The sequence below is a fragment of the Megascapheus bottae genome, chromosome 2 (assembly GCF_031878675.1).
Source record: "Megascapheus bottae isolate mThoBot1 chromosome 2, mThoBot2.hap1, whole genome shotgun sequence".
In the NCBI taxonomy this organism is placed as follows: domain Eukaryota; kingdom Metazoa; phylum Chordata; class Mammalia; order Rodentia; family Geomyidae; genus Megascapheus; species Megascapheus bottae.
Window position 1 is genome coordinate 76,220,076 of NC_143510.1, and position 22,158 is coordinate 76,242,233.

The 22,158-nt window shown below is 35.7% G+C and overlaps 2 protein-coding genes across 3 annotated transcripts in view; one reads left to right on the forward strand and one right to left on the reverse strand.

Annotated features, from left to right (window-relative positions):
- The window catches only part of Plekhg7 (pleckstrin homology and RhoGEF domain containing G7), a 45,896-nt gene extending 32,731 nt beyond the window's left edge, over positions 1 to 13,165 (forward strand). The window contains exons 10-16 of the mRNA XM_090328380.1: positions 2,968 to 3,142; positions 4,666 to 4,781; positions 5,140 to 5,233; positions 7,863 to 7,942; positions 10,571 to 10,724; positions 11,340 to 11,437; positions 12,672 to 13,165. Of these exons, the coding sequence (XP_090184506.1) occupies positions 2,968 to 3,142; positions 4,666 to 4,781; positions 5,140 to 5,233; positions 7,863 to 7,942; positions 10,571 to 10,724; positions 11,340 to 11,437; positions 12,672 to 12,779 (825 nt within the window). The 3' untranslated portion in view covers positions 12,780 to 13,165. The remainder of the gene's footprint in view (positions 1 to 2,967; positions 3,143 to 4,665; positions 4,782 to 5,139; positions 5,234 to 7,862; positions 7,943 to 10,570; positions 10,725 to 11,339; positions 11,438 to 12,671) is intronic.
- A 3,749-nt stretch (positions 13,166 to 16,914) lies between these two features.
- Positions 16,915 to 22,158, reverse strand: part of Eea1 (early endosome antigen 1) — a 95,370-nt gene continuing 90,126 nt past the window's right edge. For both annotated transcript variants that reach the window (XM_090328382.1, XM_090328381.1), the window contains 5 exons: positions 21,688 to 21,873; positions 20,537 to 20,775; positions 20,160 to 20,280; positions 19,383 to 19,481; positions 16,915 to 18,753 (listed from right to left, as the gene is read on the reverse strand). In XM_090328382.1, coding sequence (XP_090184508.1) covers positions 18,631 to 18,753; positions 19,383 to 19,481; positions 20,160 to 20,280; positions 20,537 to 20,775; positions 21,688 to 21,873 — 768 coding nt within the window. In that variant the 3' untranslated portion in view covers positions 16,915 to 18,630. The remainder of the gene's footprint in view (positions 18,754 to 19,382; positions 19,482 to 20,159; positions 20,281 to 20,536; positions 20,776 to 21,687; positions 21,874 to 22,158) is intronic.

The window sequence follows — 22,158 nt, forward strand, 5'->3', positions numbered from 1 at the left end:
AGTTCAAGCCCCAGGACTACAAACACACACAAAAATGTATAATGCAGTTGGCAGGTGGCTCATGCCTGTAATCCTAGCTCCTCAGGAAGCTGAGATCTGAGGATTAAGGTTCAAAGCCAGCCTGGGCACAAAAGGAGACTTTTACCTTCAATTAACCTCTAGAAATGGGAAGTGGGGCTTGGCTCAAGGGTAGGGTAGTAGCTTTGAGCTGAAGAGCTCAGGGACAACGCCCAGGCCCAGGGGTAGGGTGGTAGCCTTTTCTCAGCTCAAGGACAGTACCCAGGCCAAGTTAAAGCCCCAAGACCCCCCCACCCCCCACCCCCCCCAAAACATAATGCTTTAGTAGACATAAGGCAAAACTAAGGGACCAGGAAAGACGCTAGAGAAGTTTAAAAGAAATATGTCTTCCACTACCCCAAAGCAAAGAACAAAAGTGTCCTCATACAAACTAATGAGGACTGATTTTTAACCCTTGCTATGGACCAGGCACTAGGTTTTCTTATGCCAAGTATCACTGGTATCTTTGGCTATACAATAACTCTGTAGAATTATTCACATATTCCAAGAACTTAGAAAATTTAGGCAACTTGCTGTTAAATAGAGGGACAGGGAGGATTCTAATTCAGGCTTGTCTGAAGCTGATATTCTCCTGCAGTGTTGTGCTATAGAAAACTTTCTTAGAAATTTACATCTCTGGCATGTTACAAACTGCCTCAAATTGGATTACCAATGGACTGAAAAGAATTTACTCATCTAGCATATGGGATTTGGTTTTTGGTGGTTGTGGGACTTGAACTCAGGGTCTAGGTGCTGTCCCTGAGCCTGTTTATGCTCAAGGCTAGCATTCTACCACTTGAGCCACAGCACCAGTTTCAGTTTTTGTTGTTGTTGTTGTTTTTTTCTGCCAAGTCTGGCTTCAAACTGAAATCTCAGCCTCCAAAGTAGCTAGGATTCCAGGCATCAGCTCAGCTGAGATTGGGTTTTATGAATGCACATCCATTATCTACAAGTGTATTGATGCGAGTAGGCTTCTTCCTGCTATTTTGTAATCAATTACAATGATGCAAAGGGAAAAACTGAAAACTATACAAAGTCTTTGTGTAGCTCAGGACTTTAGAGCCCTATGATTCAATGTTTTAGATGATCATATATTATGTAGCTAAAAGTTCTCAACTGTCCAATGAGATAGTCATTATCTCATGGCAGATGAAATTTGAAGATGTAATCCTTCCACATTTCCTCTGGCAGGCATAGCTCAAGTGGTAGAACACCTACCCAACAAGAATGAGGTCTTGAGTTCAATTACCAGCACTACCTTTCAAAGAATTTCCCAAGATTCCAGATATATTTGCTGCCCTAGCTCGATGGTGCATCTCACTGAGATGCTTATACAGGGAAATATTTTTATTTGTGCCACCTAACTTCTCTTGCTGTTTCATTAAACACTATGGATTATTTTAATAAGACATAAGGTGATTTAGACCCATCAGTGAAAAGTTTTTTATGTGCAATTTTTCTTGATAGACATATTGATCTTCCTTTTTCCTTTTTTTGCCAGTTCTGGGGCTTGAACTCAGAGCCTGGGCACTGTCCTTGGACTTTCTCAAGGCTAGTGCTCTACCACTTGCGCCACAGAATCATTTCCAGCCTTTTCTATGTATGTGGTACTGAGGAATCGAACCCAGTTCTTGGTGCATGCTAGGAAAGCACTCTATCACTAGGCCACACTCCCAGCCCTAGACATACTGATCTTCCTAATGCACCCCAAAATAAAGCGAATAAAAGTATTAAAGATAAACTCTACCTTTATAATTGTCTGTGGCTATTTTCTTTCCCCTCTGAGGTTTTCCAGAACACTGAAAGTCTCTGATGTCCCTCTATTATTTCTCATTGATGTGCTTTGCTAGGTTGTTATTTGGACCATATCTATACTTACATTTACCGCAACTACCAGTAAGTGCTGGACGATAGAGCTATTCCTCTTAGGACAGCAACTTGGAGAAGTGGCCCAAGTTAGGTGTTTTGAGGGGATCCCTAGTTGCTATTGGGAAATCAATTACTAGAATTCCCCAGGTATCTAGGAGAACCAGCAAGTATCACTGGAATGCTGCTGAGTCAGCCTGAAAATCAGCCAAGGGAGTCACTCCTCTCCTCTTCTCCTCCCTTTCTTTCTACCTATTACCACTCTACGTAGAGCCATGTGGAGCTAGATGAGAACTTGGAGACCATCAAGTGTCCTCACTACTTCACAGAAGAGGAACCCAAAGTCCAGAGAAAGGAAGATGGTGCTTATAGCCTGACTCCTGGAGTTCAGGACCATGTCCCAAGTTTTTTTTGTTGCTGATGTTGGGGTTTTTGTTTTTGGTTTTTTTTTTTTTCAATAATTTTTTATTGTGATTAACAGAAGGGCTACATTATATTCACCAGATAGAAGATGCATAACTTCACAAACATTGATACCCTTTCTTATGACATGGTCCCCATTTCCCTCCCACCCTCCCCCCTCTTATCTTGATTTCCCCCCTTCTGTACTATGTTATCTCTCATCTCTTTTGCCATCCCTTGGTTATTTCATATTGTTACAATATTTCACCTTGTTATCTATTTTATATGTGCTTAATTGGTTATTTATTTTTGTTTTTTACATGACTTGTTAGTATGTAGGGCAGAGTATGCTTGCAAGGATTCCTGTGTGCAGAAAGAAGAAATACTTTGACAAAGCTATTAATGTAGCTAGCACCATTATATAAGGAATACTTGAGCAATGACAAAGAAGTGACAATTTGGAACTGGTATATAGGCTTACTAAGGCCATATAATTTGGAATTTTCAAAAAGCTAGTCCATTGTTAATAAACTGTTCCAGCAAGTTCAGAGTTGTAATGCTATCAAGTCTCTTAACCCCAGGCTTGCTCATACCTCCACAGGCGAGGTGATATTCTAATATGATTGTTTTTTCCCTCCTCAGTGGTGTGAGCAAAATGAACAGTGCAAGCGACTTCACCTGCCTGAACTCCTGGTGGCCCCTTTGCACCGGCTGACTCGATATCCCTTATTGCTAAAGAATATCTGGAAACGAAGTACAGACTCCACTGAGAAAATCATGATATACTCCATCAAGGAAAAGGTGGAAAAGTCTATCCGTAAGTCCTGAGAAATGTGATCTTAATTCAAAAGTTGGGGAGTTCTGTGGCTCCTGGGAACATCTGGGCTCTCATCCTAGAAAGTAATTAGGCTGACCTGGGGTCATGACTCTGGGAAATGAGAGCCAACTGTGAGTACATTATAAATTAAACACCCAAAACAATGGGCTCTAGTCATATCCTGACAAACTTGGGAGAACAGTAACACCAAGTTTACATGGGACATGGCTCTCTATACCAAAGGTTTCAGAAATGAATTCAGGCAGGAAAAGTCTTACTTCCCAGATGACTGAAAGCACTGTTTTTAACATCCATTCTGAATTCTCATAAAGCAAATGAGAGTAAACATCCTTGGAAACCTATCTGCTTCAGAAATTGCCCTTTATCCTGTTTTTGAAATCATTGGAATGTAAAAATAATGCCAGATGCAATCTTTAGAACTGAAATTTAGGATATCTAAGAGAATCCTATAATGAGTTTATTTTTGTAGTTGTAGAGACCTGAAGTTCAAATAAGGAATCTACGATATATGCCATAAAGCAAAATATGGTATTAAAAAGTGCTAGAAAATTAATATGAAACTTCAAAAGGCAATCTGAGTATTACCAAAAGAAACAATTATTGGGGGTTCTGGTTTTTGTTTTGTTGTGTGTGTGTGTGTGTGTGTGTGTTGCCAGTCCTGGGCTTAGAGCTCAGGGCATGAGCACTGTCCTTGGACTTTCTCAAGGATAAAGCTCTACCACTTGAGCCTAAGCACCACTTCCAGCTTTTTTCTATGTATGTGGTACTGAGGAATTGAACCCGGGTCTTTGTGCATGCTAGGCAAACACTCTGCCACTAGACCAAACTCCCGCCCCTTGTGTTTTTTGTACTGATATTGGGGATTGAACTCAAGGCTCAAGTGCTGTCCCTGAACTAATTTGTTTTTAATCCAAGGCTAGCATGTCACAACGCCAGCCACAGCTACACTTCTAGAAATAAGAATCTCAAGGACCTTCCTACCTGTGCTGGCTTAACATTTCAGCCTCCTGAGTCGCTGAAATTATAAGCATGAGGCTGGCACATGGCTAAAAAAGAAATAATCATTCTATTTTTTTCCAGTCCAGATTTTTTCTGTGATTTAAGTGGAGATAAGAGCCACACAGACTGACTTTGATCTGTGATACTCAGATCTCAACCTCCTGAATAGCTAGGATTATAGGTAGGAGCCACCAGTGCCCAGCTGAAATAATCATTCTTATCATGAAGAGATTGTGTACTTTTTATTAAAACCAAAAGACATGCTGGTCCTTATTATTACATTGTTTTCTCTATCTTTGCTTAACAGCCTCTGTGGTGTGAGGTATAAAAAATTTTACAAAAGCTTTGTATTATTTTTCTGTGCAAGAGAAAATAGCAAATAATACATTAAATGAATTTTCAGGGGGAAGGCAGTATGTCTGAATGATAGTATATGTGCTAGTTAAAATTTATACTGCAATGTTACATGAATTTAAAAACATCGCATATGTCTTGTCTTTCAGGGGATCTTGAAGGAAAAGTGAAGTGGCTTGACAATTTCCAAAAATTTAGACATCTACAGGAAATTATAGTTTGGCCTCCGCTTTGGGACAGAGATAAAAGGTTTTTCATTCCAGAGGTACAAAAAGGATCAGTTAAGACTTCTGTCCCTTTCTGGAAGTCTGGGATTTAAGTGAACTGTATTAGGGAGTCCCCAGCTGATGGCTACTTGAAGAACAAATCTAGTTTTCTGAGCAAGGGGTACAGTGTATGCTTTTGTCTACATGGCATTATTTCTATGTGGAGAGAGAGGATGCCATCACTGTACTATTCTAGGGACAACCTGAGAGGTGTTCCCACTAATTTCCATACCTAATGTTCATCCACTGGCATTTCTAAATATCCCCATTTTCTAGATGGAGTTCATATCCCCAGCTCCTTGAATGTGTTCTCTATCATTAACACCATCTCTCTTATGTTCTCCCTTGTTTTACAAGTGTCTAAAACACATTTTAAAAGAACACATGGCAGAAAACATCTTGTCACCAACCAACAGACATCTTCTCCATGAAGGAAAATTAACTCTTGCAGGTAAATAATTGATTCTCATAAAATCCCAACACCATTGCTCCTTTATAACTTGTTTGACTTCTAGTTGAAGGGCTAAGAAATTATCAGAGCGATAGAAGCTATGCATAAGAGCTCCATCTTGACCTAACACTTCACAGTGGAACTAGCTATGTTCTATCTGGAAAGTGGAATTGTTATATCTAGCTCATAAAAATCATTGTTAAAATAAAGCAGCTTTCATAACATTGAGAATACAGAAAAGTCTAGGTCAGAACTAGAAATCATCACCATTATCATTTTATTCCTACAGAGAGATAATCAAATTTTCAAGTGTTTACTGAGAACTCATTGCATAGCACACATTGTACTAGGTAGGTGCCACTGAAAGATGAAATACTACATATACTCCATTCTCTTTGGTTGGGGGGCTCTGTCCTATGATAACCCTAAAGTTTAAGTTCAGATTAGTCTTTAGGTTGAAGTGTTAAGCAAAGTCTTCCCGCAACACAAGGGATTAAGGTGAGCTTTGAGGAATAGGAAAATGAAGTTGGTGAAAGACTGAGCAGATGTTAAAAGTAGTAGGAGCTAGGAGATTGAAGCCACCTGGGAGAGTAGACAGGAGGGCAAACTCCTGTAGTTAATTGTCTATTCTGTATGGCACAGGGGTCTTCCCCCTTTCACCACCTCTTTCTGTTGTAAAGAAAGGATGGACAGCATAATCTGAAAGTAGCCTGGCCAAAATACTTTTGACCATTCCATTCGTTTCATTCCTACACAAAATCTTACTGTGTAACAATTGTGTATGAAGGCCTAAAGGAGGTGCCAGCTAATGACAGATCCTGTGAGAAGGCACTGCAGTTAGATTCCTTACTCTTACATTTATTGAGTATCTTCTGTGTTTCAGGGACAGCCCAGGCAACTATGAAGAAGGGAAGGCAGATAGGTCAGTGCTTTACATCAAAGGGCTTTTTAATGTTCTGTTTCCCTCTAATTAAATATACAGAGAAGTTATGTTTAACCCTATGTTTTACATATGGAATCTGAGCTTGTGGGATGTTTCATAGCATGCTCAAAGTCATCAGGCAGGTAAGCAGCAGAATCCTGCTTCAGGCCAGACCATACTGACCTGAAAGCTTCCAGAACTATATTGGAAACTTAACAGGAGGACTTGGGCAGGAAATGTGGGACAAAAATAAAATTACTAAGCCCCTTTATTTCTATTTCTATTTTATTGATGCTGCAGGTCATATTCAAGGTATGCCTTTCCTCTACCACTGCCCTACTCACCTAGCCCCAATAACTGAGTTCATGAAAGGGATGTAAGGCCTAAAAATGTGTTTACTTAAGAATTACTAAGAAGCCATGTGAAAAATGGCAAAGAGGAAGGGAAACCAGAATGACTAGGCAGGAAGTCTAGCTTGAAGCTTGAAGGGGAGCTGAGAATAACCTGTGCCTATGATACTCAACCACTTTTAATCTGTAGCTTGCCAACCTCTGACTTCCTTTTACTTATTTATTTTGCCATCCAGCTTTTAGGAATAAAAGTACACAGGAATAAATTCTAGAATAATATAAATAAATACAAATATGATAAGCTACAAAATGATTGGATTTTCCTGTATTTGCTTTTTAAGTACCTGTCACAGCCTCTTCAGGACAAATAATCTTTTCCTCTGAAATGATTGAAACTTATCCATTTCCTTTTCTAATTACTTAATAGCAAAATATGTCTCTCCTATTGCTCTCTTCTTTAAAAAGAAGAAAATAGGAAAGTCTATTTGCCTTAAGTAACTATTAAAAGTGAAACCAGAAAATTTGTACACACCATGCTACATGTAAAACATCTATACATTTATGGAGACAATATGAAATATAAGAAATAACTAATGGTTTTTAGTCAATTAGGGCTGTGAAAAATGTCATCAGATAAGTGTCTCAAACACATACTCTCTCACAGACAGCAGGCTAGATATCTCTGAATAAGGTGCTGGCCAATTTGGTAATGGTTCCTGCTGAGTGCTGTCTCCCTGGCTTGCAGGTGACCTTCTAATGTCCTCAAAAGGAAGAAAAGGGCATCACTGACAACTATCATGAAGACACTAATCCTACTGAATCAACAAGACTTCCCTCCTTACAATATACTTATTTTAACTGTAATTGTTTACCATAATTTCATCCTTCACCCAAATACAACCACATGTGGTTTAGAACTTAAACACAGGAGCAGGAGAGGACATAGTTTAGTACATAGAAATGACAAAATACCTTTTTTTTTTTTTTGACAAATGTACATTGTCGGCAAAGACCATCAAGAGAGATGAGTGAAAGGATCAGAATTCTGAAGGTTCAATTCACAAATGGATTTGTCCTGGGTTTAGTTGAAACTATTACAAATACTACTCAAGTTACCTTTGATCCACTCAGAAATATATCACAAATACAATATCTTTTAAACTGAAAGCTGGGACTGTGATCAAGTTTGTGTTTGGGGAAAAAATCAATTCCACATCAACAACAGGCAGCCTTCTGATCCATCTTCCTGAAACTCCCTGAGCTATAAAACTATTGTTTTGTAAGAGATTCTTCTATTTTTTTAAAGACCTGCTTAATGTTTCAAGTCTGAATTTTTACTTTGTCTATCCTTCCTCAGAAAATACAAGATTCCTAGATGCTTATCTGTTTCTCTTTGATGATTTCCTTCTGGTTACAAAAATTAAGCGCAGCAAAAAGGTAAAATGCTATTTCCAATGTTTCTAAATGAGTTTAAGCATATTTTTCCTGTTAAAACTAGTGTCCTTCTACAACAAATTGAATCTCACACTAAAAAACAGAACAAAGAAATTATAATTTTCAAGTATGCCAAAGGAATTTTACAGTGTTAGGGCAAGGTAGTCTGTGTACTTTCAAGGGAAGTTTTAAAAACCATGCACGACTCGGGTAGGCATGAGTCACCCATGATGGCCACCACAAGGAGAGCTGTCAGCATCCAGTGGGACTCCAACCTGTATGCATCTGTGAGAAAAGTGGGATCCATCACTCATTCTGCCTTGAAAGCTCTCATCTTTCTTGAGAAGTGATAGACTTGGGGACTGGAGGCCAGACGGAGCTTTGATCTTTTGGTGTTACCTGTACAAGGCTTCAGAAGCTGGACAAGCATGTAGCTGATATCACAGATAAAACGAGTTATGTAGGGGCTACCGTCCCAAATTTCTGAAGAGAATCGGAACTCTTCATTACCATTATTGTGGGTTTTGTTTTTTTGTTTCTGGTTTCTTTTCTCTTTTTTTTTTTTTGCAATAGTAGGGATTATACTGAAGGCCTAACAATTACTAGGCAAGCGCTCTACCAATTAAACCAGGCTTAAAGGTCTTCTTGCTTTTAGGTTTTTTTTTAAGTTTTGTTTTGTTTTTTAAAGGTAGTCTCATACTTTTGCCCACATCCAGCCTCAGATCACTACCCTCCTATGATCAGAGGTATGCAGCACCATGTCCGGATTTTGAACAGAAATGGGGGTCTCATTAACTTTTGGCATTGGCCGTTTTCAAACTGTGATTCTACTGATCTCTGACTTCTTAGTAGCTAGTATTATAAGTATTGACCATCATGTCTGGCCCTGTTGTAGTTGATGGTAATAATAGTGAATCATGCGTCCAGCCTACTTCCTTTATTTGTATTACATATGTTGCCACTGGTCTGCTGATCCACAAAAAGGTCTCTATCAAATTCCCAACTTCTGTCTGTTCCCTGAATGGTGGATAACAGTAGTATCAAGAAGGGCAACTCCACTAAGGTTTACAGATATATGTACTCAGAGGTGGAACTACACTGTGTATTAAAAGCATCGGACACATCTAGTATTTGTTGCTTCCACTCATTCCTTTACCAAAGTCTAGGCTTACACAGATAATATTATAAATCTAAGTATCTCATGTCCTTTAATAAACTAAGCCTCTAGATAACTTGCTGTCTAATTGAGCTAAATAATTCAACAACCTTTAAGCAATAAAACAGACCCTCATTAATCAATCTATACATACCTGGGTAATTGAGAAGGAAGTGGGTGATGGAAAATATTGAAAGTCACTATTTCAGAATTTGTATGACCTCCTATTTTAAGAGATTCAGACTAATGTATCTCTAGAAGCAAATTTTGAGAAAATCTTTATTCCTTCAGAAACTCTGATGCCTATACAACCTATTTTCATTTCAGAGTTGCACAAATTAGAGTACAAGATTTATCATCTTGTAAAATAACTTGTTTTCATACTTCACAATTTGACTTCAAGATAAGAAATATTACTCACTTTGCATATCTCACAAATGCAATCTCTTATACCCTTTAAAAAATTCGGCCATGAGTTTGGCCTAGTGGTAGAGTACTTTTGCCTATCATGCACCTAGCCCTGAGTTCAATTCCTTGGTACCACATACACAGAAAAAGACAGAAGTGATGCTGTGGCTCAAGTGGTAAAGTGCCAGCCTTGAGAAACCCCAAGGACACTGTCCAGGCCCTGAGTTCAAGCCCCAGAACTGGCAAAAAAATTCATCTCATTTACAGATTCTAGAATATAGAATCGAGTTACAGTTCTATATTGGAGTTGGCCAATATGAGGCTCCCCTTTATCATTCTCCAAATTTAACACTAAAGATTAAAATATTGAGAATGAAAATCTTCCCCAGTAATGTGATGATTAAAATTGTTCCCACAGGTGGACGCTAGTGGCTCATGAATGTGGTCTGAATTACAAGGGTGGCTAAGACCAATGGCCTGAGGTCAATCAGGGTATACACATGAGATCTCTTCTCATCCCATAACTAAGTACAGTGCTGTATACCTGCCATGATAGTTATGTGAGAGACTGAGATTGGGAGGATCTCAGTTACTGACCAGTCCAGACAGAAAAGTATGTGACACTCCATCTCAATAGAAAGAACTTACGCATCACTGTTGTTCTAGCTATGACACGAAGCATAAAATAGGTGGATCATGGTTCAAGTGCTGCACCAGACCCCCCCAAAAGTAAAAAATAGCAATTGCATAAAAGAGTTGGATGTACAGTTCAGTGGTAAAGTATCTTCCCAATAAACTCAAGGACTTGAATTCAAATCCCCAGCACAACCAAAAAACTAAAAGGTAAGTTACCCAATTATAGATGCCACTCATTATGTATTTAGGTAATTAAACTTGATCAGTAAGTACCTTGCTTTAAATCACCATACTTTGAGAAAAATTATTTTCAAGATCTAGAAAGCATAGTAAGCATGATTTCAGCAGGTTTACTTCTAATAATAGGTTTCCTTAAGAATGGATTCATATTTGCTTCTTACCTCTTGCATTGTTTTCCTCTTTAATTTTAGAAACTTGGAGGCACAGACTCTAGTTTGATATGCCCTTCTCTTACTCCAGAGCTGCAAACTGTTATAAAAGAGGGTAGTTCATGCATGGTACTCGATCAGCCCATTCCACTAGACAGATTGGTGCTCAAGCGTATTGATCCACTCCATGTGTCAGGTATGTGCCTCTCCTATCATTCAGCAGCTCTGTTTGTCATCACAGTTTTATACTGGTACGAAACTGTGGTACCTGGACATGAACCCTAAGTCTTCATAAGACTGTGTTCCTATGTGGTATATAGAAGTCATTAAAGAGGTTACCTTCCTGAATTGAGGAAGAGCCTAACTCCCAGGAGGAGAGAGGAAGTAGCCTAGCCAAGGGGCCAGTTTAATCTCAGCCTGTAATCTCTGCTATGAGAGCTATACTTTTGGTGAAATCTGCCATTACTACATTATTTTGAGAAGAAGTACATGGGGGGGTTGTCTCTTCTGTTCCTTTTCTAAATGCAACGTACACATTAGCTTTCTAAAACACTATGCTTTTATTGCTTCTAATTTATAATTTACATGTGTTCTTTATGAAAATGTCTTTTTGTCCTCTGGTCTCTATTTTGACAGTTCAACTATAAAGTATGAGGCAGAGTAGCTATCGAGTGAACATAAAACTCTTACCCTCACTAAAACAAAAAGAAAAAATAAAAGACAAACCCTAGGCTTTTATTCTAGAAAAAAATATTTGGATTTCATATAAAGTGATTTGGTTATTTTTGTTTCTGTAATGTTCTTTTTCTAGTGTTTGGGCTGAGACATGCTTTTCTTATACAACATGAAAACAGATATCGACAGTGTATAGCAGCATTCTTATTACAAGCCGAAACGGAAAACATCAAAGTATGTATCTTAATTTTGTATTTAGTTCTTCAGAGATTCCCTAAGGAAAAAACTCTGAGTCAAGTGCAAAGTTTTTCAAGCTTTCTGGGCAGCTTCTGAAACAGGAGAGGAAGAGAGAGAGACATCTAGCTCAGATCCAGCTACAAAACTGACGTTTCTGTAGTGGGGGAGAAAGGAGGGAGTGGAAATTGCTTTGGATTTCATGATTAACTTTTAATATGCCACAATTTCCAGAATATTAACAGCTTCAAGGAAAGCACAATGCAATAATGAGCCAGGTCAAATCTACTCTTCAATCTTTGAAAAGACACCATTTTTACAATTATGGGGAAAAGCAGCTGCCTGATCTTCTTTCTCTATCTTAGAAGTTTCTATTTTTGTCTTTTCTATCATAGCAACAATATAGCTAGAAAAAGGTAATTAATTGCATTTATCAGTAATATTACATTATTGCTTTTGATTTTACATTATGTTTTAGACAGGTCATACTATGCAGTCTAGCCCAGGCTTGAACTTGCTATCTTCCTGCCTCAGGAAGATAGAATTATAAGTATGTGCTACCAAACCAGCTTTTTACTATTCTTAACAACTCAATTTCCTGGGTCACCTCCCTCAGAGTGCTTTTCAAATTACATCACTGGCTAAGAATTTTGTTTCTCAACTCAAAAGTTCAACTTTCAAATTATAGTCTAAATAAGAAAAAAATGTTGTGAGAAGATAGTTTGAAAGTGGATTTTTTGAATAGTGACTGTTTTAAATTGTATTTCTATTTTTAAGTAGTTACCATATTTTTAAGGAGTTACCATTCAACAAATCAATTTGTGAATACAATGCATTTTGACTGATGTCACTTCTTTAGGCATTTTCCCCCACCCTCTTAACCCAATCCTTCCCCTCAATTTTCTTAATTTCATAGGATATTCATTGACTATTATGTTTCAATCCAAATTTTTTGAGCTCCCATTAAGAAACTACTGAGGACCCTTGATTGCCTAGGACTGTTTAACCAACTTGTGTACACTATCCATTTTTATTTCTATGTATGTTTAGGGGTATCTATATTCGCTATAAGAAAATGGAAAACATATGCAAATGTTTTGTTAATCTCCAATTTAGTGACTAAGCCAATAGAATATCATGTAAAACAGTAACCCAAATCTGTAAAAAAATTACCAATTCAAAATTCTAATTTGCACTTATATATTGATTATTTTTCTTTATTTTTTTCCAACAGAAAACATGGATAGCACAAATAGCAGCAGCCATCTCTGGCTTCACCAAGAGTCAAGAAACCAAGAAAATATGTTTATTCACATTATCTGCAGAATCTTCTGAAATTTAGGCACTTAAGCTAAATGGTATGCTTTTTTATAGGTTAAGACTTAAAGTATTCATTCACATGAACTTTCCTAACACTTACCTCATGATGGGATGGAAGGAAATATGCTTTTGGAAAACATTCTAGAATTTCTGCCAGAAAATCCAAATTTGAACTCTGGGGAACTTGCTGATAAATATATAGTGATATCCAGACTATCCTCAATGTTTCAGTTGGATCTGTAAGACACGAGAAGAATGGTGCTAATCTAACTTGTAAAGGATGATGAGATAAATGGAGCATCCAAATAAAAACAAATACTCACTGTGTCTGTCCAATATAAATTCTAACATCTTACTCAATATATCTATAAATTAAAACAATTTTCTTCCTGCTTATAACTCAATCTGACTGCTTTATAGTCCTACCTCAAAATACAATGATAATTTTGATGTAAGTTTGACTGCCTTATTAATATGCTAATAAATAAGGTCTACATTTTAATAGTTGTTATTTTCCAATGGTTTGCTTAGATATAGTATAGCTGTAATATACTAATTTTAAAGTAGAAGACTTTTACATGGTAGATAATTAACAAAATAGTAATGTCTATCTTAATATTTTTCTGTACAGTACTGGGGTTTGCTTGCTAGGCAATCACTAAACAACTTGAGCTATGTCCCTCAACCCTTAACTTCATTTTTCAAAGAACTGTATTGTAAAAATATGTATTTTGGGTTTGAGTGGTGTGTGTGTGTGTGTATACGTGCATGTGCACAAAACTGTTAATCTAAAAAAAATTTAATTACTCAATATGGCAAGTGTGTGTGTGTGTGTGTGTGTGTGTGTGTGTGGTATCAAGGATTGAACCTCAGAAACAAGCACTCTACCACTGAGCTAGACTCTCAGTGGTGCTATTTACTATTAATAGCACATATAGAATCATCAGAACATATCAAATAGGAGCCCCTAAACTTCAATTTCAGTTTGGTTCCTTATGCAATTCCTGAAGAACAAGGAACAAACTTACCACATTTGGCTGCAAATCAAATTTTCAAATTTTTTAAAATTAATAAACAGGACAGAGGGGATATATTTGAGGGAGTTGGGTGCATGGTAATTCTTTAAGGAGACCACAAAAAATCATCAACAAAGAAAGTAGCAGAGACAAGTATCCTGAAATACTGAAAGGCTGTTGTGCAAGGGCCAGGTACTATTAGGATAGTCACAGTCTCTTTAAAGTCAGGTCAGCCATTTATTACAGGCAAGAAAAAATAAAAGGAAAGTATGGAAAGCAATAACTAGTTCCACGTTTGTTATTTGAAATAGGAAAACAAGATGATTGGGAGGAGGTGGGGGAGGTACATGGGGAAAAACATGAGAAGGGCTATCAATGTGTGAGAAGTAATGCACCTACTATCTGGTGAAACTGTAGCCCCTCTATACATAACTCCAACAATAATAAAATAAAAATAAACCAATTGCTTTCTTTAAGATAAGGAAGTTAATTGCTATCTTAGTTTATTGGCATTAAAATACAATCACTTGGGCTGGGAGCATGGCCTAGTGATAGAATGCTTGCCCAACAAGCACAAAGCCCTGGGTTTGATTCCCCAGAACCATATACACAGAAAAAGCCGGAAGTGGCCCTGTGACTCAAGTGGCAGAGTGTTAGCTTTGTGCAAAAAGTGTCCAAGGACAGTGCCAGGCCCCAAGTTCAAGCCCCAGGACTGGAAAACACACACACACATACACACACACACACACACACACAATCACTCTACATCAAGGTGCAAAGTCCTAATATTCTATAAATTAATTAGTATAAAATGGTTAATACTTTCTCCTCCGCTTCCACTCCCTCTCTTCCCTCCCTCTCCCTTTTTTACTCCCCTCCCCACCCCATCTCATTTTTTTGGCCCAGTCCTAGGGCTTGAACTCAGGTGCTACCACTTGAGCCACAGATCCACTTGTGACTTTTTGGTGGTTACTTGGAGTCCTTCCCAGGGCTGACTTCAAACCATGATTCTCAAATTGCAACCTCCTGAGAAGCTAGGATAACAGGCATGAGGCCACTGCCATCCAGTTTTCTCTCTTTTTATAGTTAAATAATTTATAGTCATAGAATAACATCTACTACAAAGAAACATTTTTAATATCATCTTTAACATATTATAAAAACAATTCAGTAAGGATCCTTCCATTTTTTCTTTATACAGATTTAAATGCTATCTTGTAATTAGTTCATCAGTTGTATTTATAATCAATAACCTTCTAATCACTGAGGTTAGAAAGTACAGTATTTACTGAGCCATACTCACAAAATAAGGCACAACTACATGATCACAAGTAATAAACACAATACAAATTATGAAGCCAAAACTAAATGAGAAAATATTCGTGCAAGAATATGTACAGAGCTATGAGTATATGATCCAGTTCAAGGAAAGATAATGTTATACACACAACTGCTTCATGTTACAATAAATTCATTACTTCTATACAGAAAAATCTTAGTGATTTCCAATTCTATTTTATACAATTTTACTTAGCTTTTTATAAGTTTATGCACAACATTTACATCTGCAACAACAAAATGTTCATTAAAATTCAGCCAAAGAGCAATTAAGACACGGTAATCACAGATTATCATTCACCAAGCTCATGTCTAGAAATAATACTAAATTGATGGCACATTAAAATCTTATGTATCAAATCATCCATGGTTTTTACTGCCAAAGTGCATTCACAACAACAACAAAAAAACTACAGTCAAACAGGTCATGAATATCAAAATATATGATCATAGTTTTCTCTCTACTTAAAAGCTAAACATTTTCTGCATTTAAAAAGTGGCTTTAAATATCTTAAAACTATATAAAATAATCATAAAGAGTTTTTAAGAGATGGGAAAATAAATTTGGCAGTTACTATTTAACATTACTGTAATGAAACAAACAGTAATTCTACTTTCAGAGGTAGTTGAACAAAATGTTATTTGTACACTGCATTGAGGTTTTTGTGTTTGTTTCCCTCTTTATCTTTTTTCGAAAAGGAACAAATTCTATATTGGTAGCTTTGCTTTCTATTAAAACACAAATCCACCAAGACCTGATTTAACATTTCTGTGCTAACACCTAAAGCCAATATGTTTTGCATTACAGCCAAATCTGGGTCTCCACATGTGCCAGCTCCTACTCACTGACAAAACAGTATTACCAGCAAATAACTAAAATATAGAGCCAAAAAGAACTCAGAAGAGGATTTTTAAGTAAGCGTGAACAACAACAAAAACTTTAATTTTGTTTCCAAAACTTATTAAATCAGAGTTAATAGCAAACCTGTTTGGTTTCATTAACATTATCAGCATAGTAACCTATGATAAAGAAATTGAGATCTATGGAAAAAAATTCACTTAAACATATAGATTTTACTGATTTTCCTCACATTTTCTTTTTTTGGAAAATGTTGAGCAGAGTGGGCTGGAACCAGAAAGTTTGCAGTATATCCAATTAGGAGATGAAGTAAACATTCTAATCTAGAATTCTCAAAGTTTTATTATCTTGAAAAATAATTGGCGCTATGAATATCTGTGTTTTCCCAACACACTTAGGTTATTTATGTGCAAAAGTATAGAATTAACAATATTTGAAAGGACTTACAAGTATGCAAAATGCATAAGTAGCTGTTTATTTTAGATAATTTATTTTTAACAATGCCATTGCAGTTCATCATTATATATGGTCAAGCATATATTGTTCATCCAAGACTATGGGCTTATGAGCTACAACAGTTTACTTAAATTGTTTTTAATAAGCGATATCTGTCCATCTCTTTTTAAAATATGCTTTATGTATAGCATAAACATATAATTTCCTTTCAGAATATTTAAAAGTATACTTAATTTATTGTAAATAAAATACTGTCATCCTCTGCTATTATTAAATAAACACACTTCAAAATGAGTATGTAACTTTACAGTTCTCCTTCAGGAAGATAATATACAAGTGTTAATGACTTCTACTTTCAGAAATTTTCCAAATTCCTGAATTAATATGACTAGAAAAACTAAGTTTTGTTTTCCATTAGCTTCCAATTTATCCTTAAGGTGCTTCGTAATTTTTTTATTGAAAATTTGGGGTTCCTCATGTATATACTGTTTATTAGTTGTTAAAGGTAATTTCAGAGTTTTTTTCATAGTTAAAAGATTTCCCAATTAATATGGAATTGTAGCTCAAAAACATTTTGAGTCAATTTTACAACTTCAAATATTCTTCCCAATTAAAAGAAAATATGAATCAGAATACCTAATGTTTTCTTATCATTTTATACTATATTTTCATAAGTAAGAGTGTAGGATTATCAGTTAGTAGCTTCAAGGTAAAAAAAGAATAACAAAACAATTATAAGCAAGATGACCTATGCATGTGAAGGTAAAACCAAATATAGAAAAAAGGTGTGTCTGTTGCTGGTGGCTCATGCCTATAATCCTAGAGGTTGAAATCCAGAGTTTGGATCTAGCCTGACCATACAAATCCAAGAGATTCTAACCTTCAAATAACCAGCAAAAAGACAGAGTAAAAGTGTGGCTCAAGTGGTAGAGCACCAGCCATGAATGAAAAAAAATCAACTGACATTTTTAGGCCCTAAGTTCAAGACCCAGTCTCAGAAGCAACAGACAAAAGTAAATGTATAAAACAAATATTCCTGTCAGGCTAGGTGGCTCACAACTGTAATCCTAGCTACTCAGCAGGCTGAGATCTCAGGATTGTGGATCTAAGCCAGCCCAGGCACTAAAGTCTGAGAGACCCTTATCTCCACTAAACCACCAGGAAACCAGAAGTGGTGCTGTGGCTCAAGGAGTAGGGTGGTAGCCTTGAGCTGAAGAGCTCAGGGCCAAACACCTAGAGTTCATGTTCCATGGCCAACAAAAACAAAAACAAAACAACAACAACAACAACAAACCCCAAATATTCCTAAAGAGGTTGAGAAGTCAAAATAAGAGTATAATATGAAGGCTGATCTCAGAAGACTTTTCATTACAAAGAAAATGATAGTAAGACCATAATACAATTTCTTTTATCCTTCAACAAAAGATAGCAAGTTTTATAAGATTTCTAAAGTATATGGAAATTTACAAATAAATTTTTAAAAAAGAAAAAGAATTAAACCCTAATCTCTGAAATACAATCCAAATATTACAATAAAGTAAGCAAACTGATTTTACAGAGCCTTTCCCAGCACATACTTAAGAGTTTAATTAATGCTAATAAAACCAAAACCATGTCTGAATTCATGGTTAATACATATTTTAACATAAACTGTATTTAGGACATCCTAGGAGTAAATTCATAACAGTGTAACTAAGCCAGAGACCTATATATCAGAGAAAAGAATAATGAAAAGAACAGTCCTGTGTGTGACTCTACAAAGAAAAATTTAAATGCAATTAATGTACTACGGTGCAATAAAACAGCAGCAACAAGTGGTAACAACATCCACATACATTTTTGTAGATGGAGAAAGAAGTAAGCTATGTAATTGAATTAATCATTGGTGAACAGTGAAATTATATTTAAAAAAATACATTGGTATTTTCTGCTCAAATTTTATTTACATTTCATTGGTTAATTCTGAACTCAGCATGAAAGCTGTTCCAAAGGTTTAAATGGAAAAAATAACAACAGATAAACCCAAGCCTCACAAAAATAGAAGAGTTGTACTTGATATTGATAACATTCCAAAATATACGAATTCTAATTTGGTCTAGTATATAACCAGAGTCCAAATCAAAGAGTAGTCCAAGACTGTTTTGAAACACATTTATTAAAAATCTAATGTTAATGTAAGAATACTCTGAAGTTCTGATATCCCATTATCCTTGCAAGTCATTGAAACATGCATCACAGACACGAACAGGCTTCTTGGAAGAGGGAGTTAAGGCATTTTTGGCTGAACACTCAGCACAGAAGATATTTCCACACTGCCGGCAATGATGCTGTAAATACAAAAATTAACATTCTCAAGCACAAAACTATACCAAAAGTATAATAAACCTACATGCATATCTCAAACTACACTATGAATGCTAAATTTCCAGTGATTACTTTATTATTTAATTTCATTATGCTAATTTAAATCAAACATCTCATATTTTTTCAAATACGCTCAAGTATTTTATATAGTTTTTTAGCAAGAAATCCACAAAACAGTTTAGAAGGCCTTGTAAGTGCAAATCACACCATGAAATACAAAATCTATTCCCATTTGCCCAAAGTTTCAGGAGTAAAACATCTTAACTGGAATTTATAAGCATGACAGCATTATTTAGAACACATTTTCTACCTGTTTTTCCTTCTTTTAAAAGAACCCAGAGATTACAAGTTTAATACTGTTGTGCTAGTCCAAAAAATGAATATTCAGAGATCAATTTATTTTAAGAAAGAAATGGCTATAAGTAAAACGTTAATTTAAGCACATATGCCATCCAGAAACCATACTGTATGAAGTTTGGCTACCAATTTTATCAATAAATAGATTTTTTTTAATCTTTGAAGTACAGAAGGATTTTGATAGTTAAAACACCAAGTAAATCCATAACCACAGCTCTATGAACAAAATCATTACCCGTCTCACAGTGACAGAGAAGCCTTTCCCACAAGCCATGCAGTTCTGTACTTCATTGTCCTCAGCCCACTTTCTGTTCAGTGCTTGAGTATGTTTGATCTATTAAAAAAGTTTTAATATATTATTCACATTTTAAAGAATGATACATTTTTCCCAACTCATGCTAGCTATTTACAAAATTTTGACTACGTAACATGGAATAAAATTTTATAAATCAGAAATATTTTGGTCAATTTCCATTTTTCAAAAATAGTTATAAATTGAAATGTCAAAAAAAATTAGTCCTCAAAGGCACCGGTAATTTTGAGCCTTTGGTCATTTCCTATCCACTCCAAGCTTAATGATCAATCCTTTCTGGGGATTCTGAGTGCATACTAAGATCACTTCTTTAATATAATGACATCTATTTCTTGGCATTTCTTAATTTTATAATTCTTTCCCTGTAATGAAAATTCATGAATGACACAGTTCTCAAATTAATCCTTAAGATCTCTGAATCAAATTCGTCATATCTTTTAAACTTAAATACCCATAAACCTATGCCAATATCCAGACAGTAGCTATTTGAATATAATGATTAAATATGAGTTTTTGTAGTGGCTGCTGCTGCTGTGTTTGTTTTGTGGTATTGTAGGTGGAACCCAGGTCTTTGAATATGTTGAACAACCACTCTATCATAGAGCTACACTCTTAGACTTAGCGGTCTTTACTAAAGGATGAAAACATAATTTTCCCTAAGAGGTCAAGGAACTGTATTACACCATCATGGTGGCTTACCTGGAGGGACTGGTTTTCTCTGCCAAGCTCCTGGACTGCAGCAGTTGTATTGTCCAGCTTTCTTTGCAATTCTAGCACTTTGGTCTGAAGCTTTTCAATTTCACCCTCTCCTTTAAGACACCTGCAATAGATTGTAAAAGTAATGTTTTTTTTTATCATTAAAAACCCTGTAGAATAAAACTAACACTTCAATAATTTTAAATAATCATCAATTTCAAATATCTAATTGTTTTAAGATTTAATTTTTAAATGGCTATTTACATACCTTCAGGAGCTACACAATTTTCTCAATTCTTCCTCTATTTTAAAACTGGAATATGATAATCGTTTTATCATTTACAATAAGATATAAACTAATTTTCCTAGCCATCAATCACCTTTCCAGTAGTGCTCTTCTTTCATCTTGATTATTCTGAACCGTTGCTTCTAGGACTGCTATTTCACCCCGTAAATCATCCGTTTGTTTCTCAAGCTCACTAACCCTCCGTTGACTAGACTGCCATTCCTTCTTTACAGTGCCTAAGTTTTCATTTAATGCTGTAATCTGCATGGTAAGTTTAGCCTCATTTTCTTCATGTTTTTTCATTTCTACTTCTTTTTCTTTTATTTCAGAATGCTGAGAAAAGAAAAAAGGGTGGGAATTATTACAAAATGTGCAAAATAAATTTGCCATTGAAATCAAAATACTAAAAATCCTATTTCTTCAGTATATCGTTTCCTCTTAAAATACTGAAAATATTGTTTCATCATATACCATTCAAACTGATTCTGCAAACATCTGTGTGTTTTAACTTAAATGGACTCAAACACTATTATGTAGAAATGCTGGTTTGCTAACCAGTATTAAGGTAAAACAACACAGCCTGAGTTTCTTTTCTTTTTCTATCAGAACAAGGAAAGATATGAAGGGTAACATAACAAGAAGTTCTCTAGAGCTGGTTATTCCAGCTTTCCATTGTCTTTCAATGAATCCTTCAGTCTCAACCCACTAAAAAACAATACAAGCCCATCACCTCACTATTTGCACTTTAAATGACAACTTTTCAACTAAAACATTTACCAGTCAACTTATCTGGGAATATTTGGAGTCACAGTAAAGGAAGACAGATGTTTCCCATCTGGCATACTCATTGTAGGGAAAGAAAAACAGACTCTGGTCACTGTAATTCCAAATAAAAGTTTCTATTACCCTGTATTAGCATTCATTTTGACCAAAACAAATGAGTTTAACCTGATTAATTTTCAAACTATTTACCTCAATCTATATGGCTGTAGGGTTATTTTTGGCTTTAATAGTGTTTTAAAAGTTGTATTTTATTTGATTTTTACTTCTATAAACCAGGATATAATTAAGGAATAAAATATTTCCAATCACTTCAACTATTTAAGCAGACCAGATTCCTCTCTTTAAACATAAAATGTTTTTTTAAAAAGTGACAACTATAACTTCTAGGCATAAAATTCCTTTCAATGGACTGATTTAAAGCTCTAAAACAAAGCATTAGTCACACATTAACTACTCACTGACCAGATTAGCTTCTTTTTCATTGAATTCTTTCTTCAGCTCATTTTCTTCCCTTTTCACCTGCTCTTTCAGCATTTGCTGGGTTTTTTTCTCTTGCTCCAGAGTTGTCTTCAGGGAATCGACTTTTCCTTGAAGTTCTAATTTCTGCTGAATTAAAAGTTGTTTGGCATCCTTGAGATTTGTTATCTCCTGTTGAAGAAGGCCAACATAAAAACATCATCAATAGTAAATATTTAAAAATTACCACAACATATACACTGAGTTTTACATCCTTAGAAGATTCAAGTTCATTATTTCAAACAATCAGTTAAAAGAGGCCAGATTATTTACTTCCTGCTCACTGATCATTTGATTGAGGTGACACTTAGCATGCATGTTTTTAGTACATTATGTGGGAAAATCTCTACCTCCTACTTTCCCTTTCTCACATAACAAGTACTTATTGATCATCAATTATCATACACTGTTAAGATT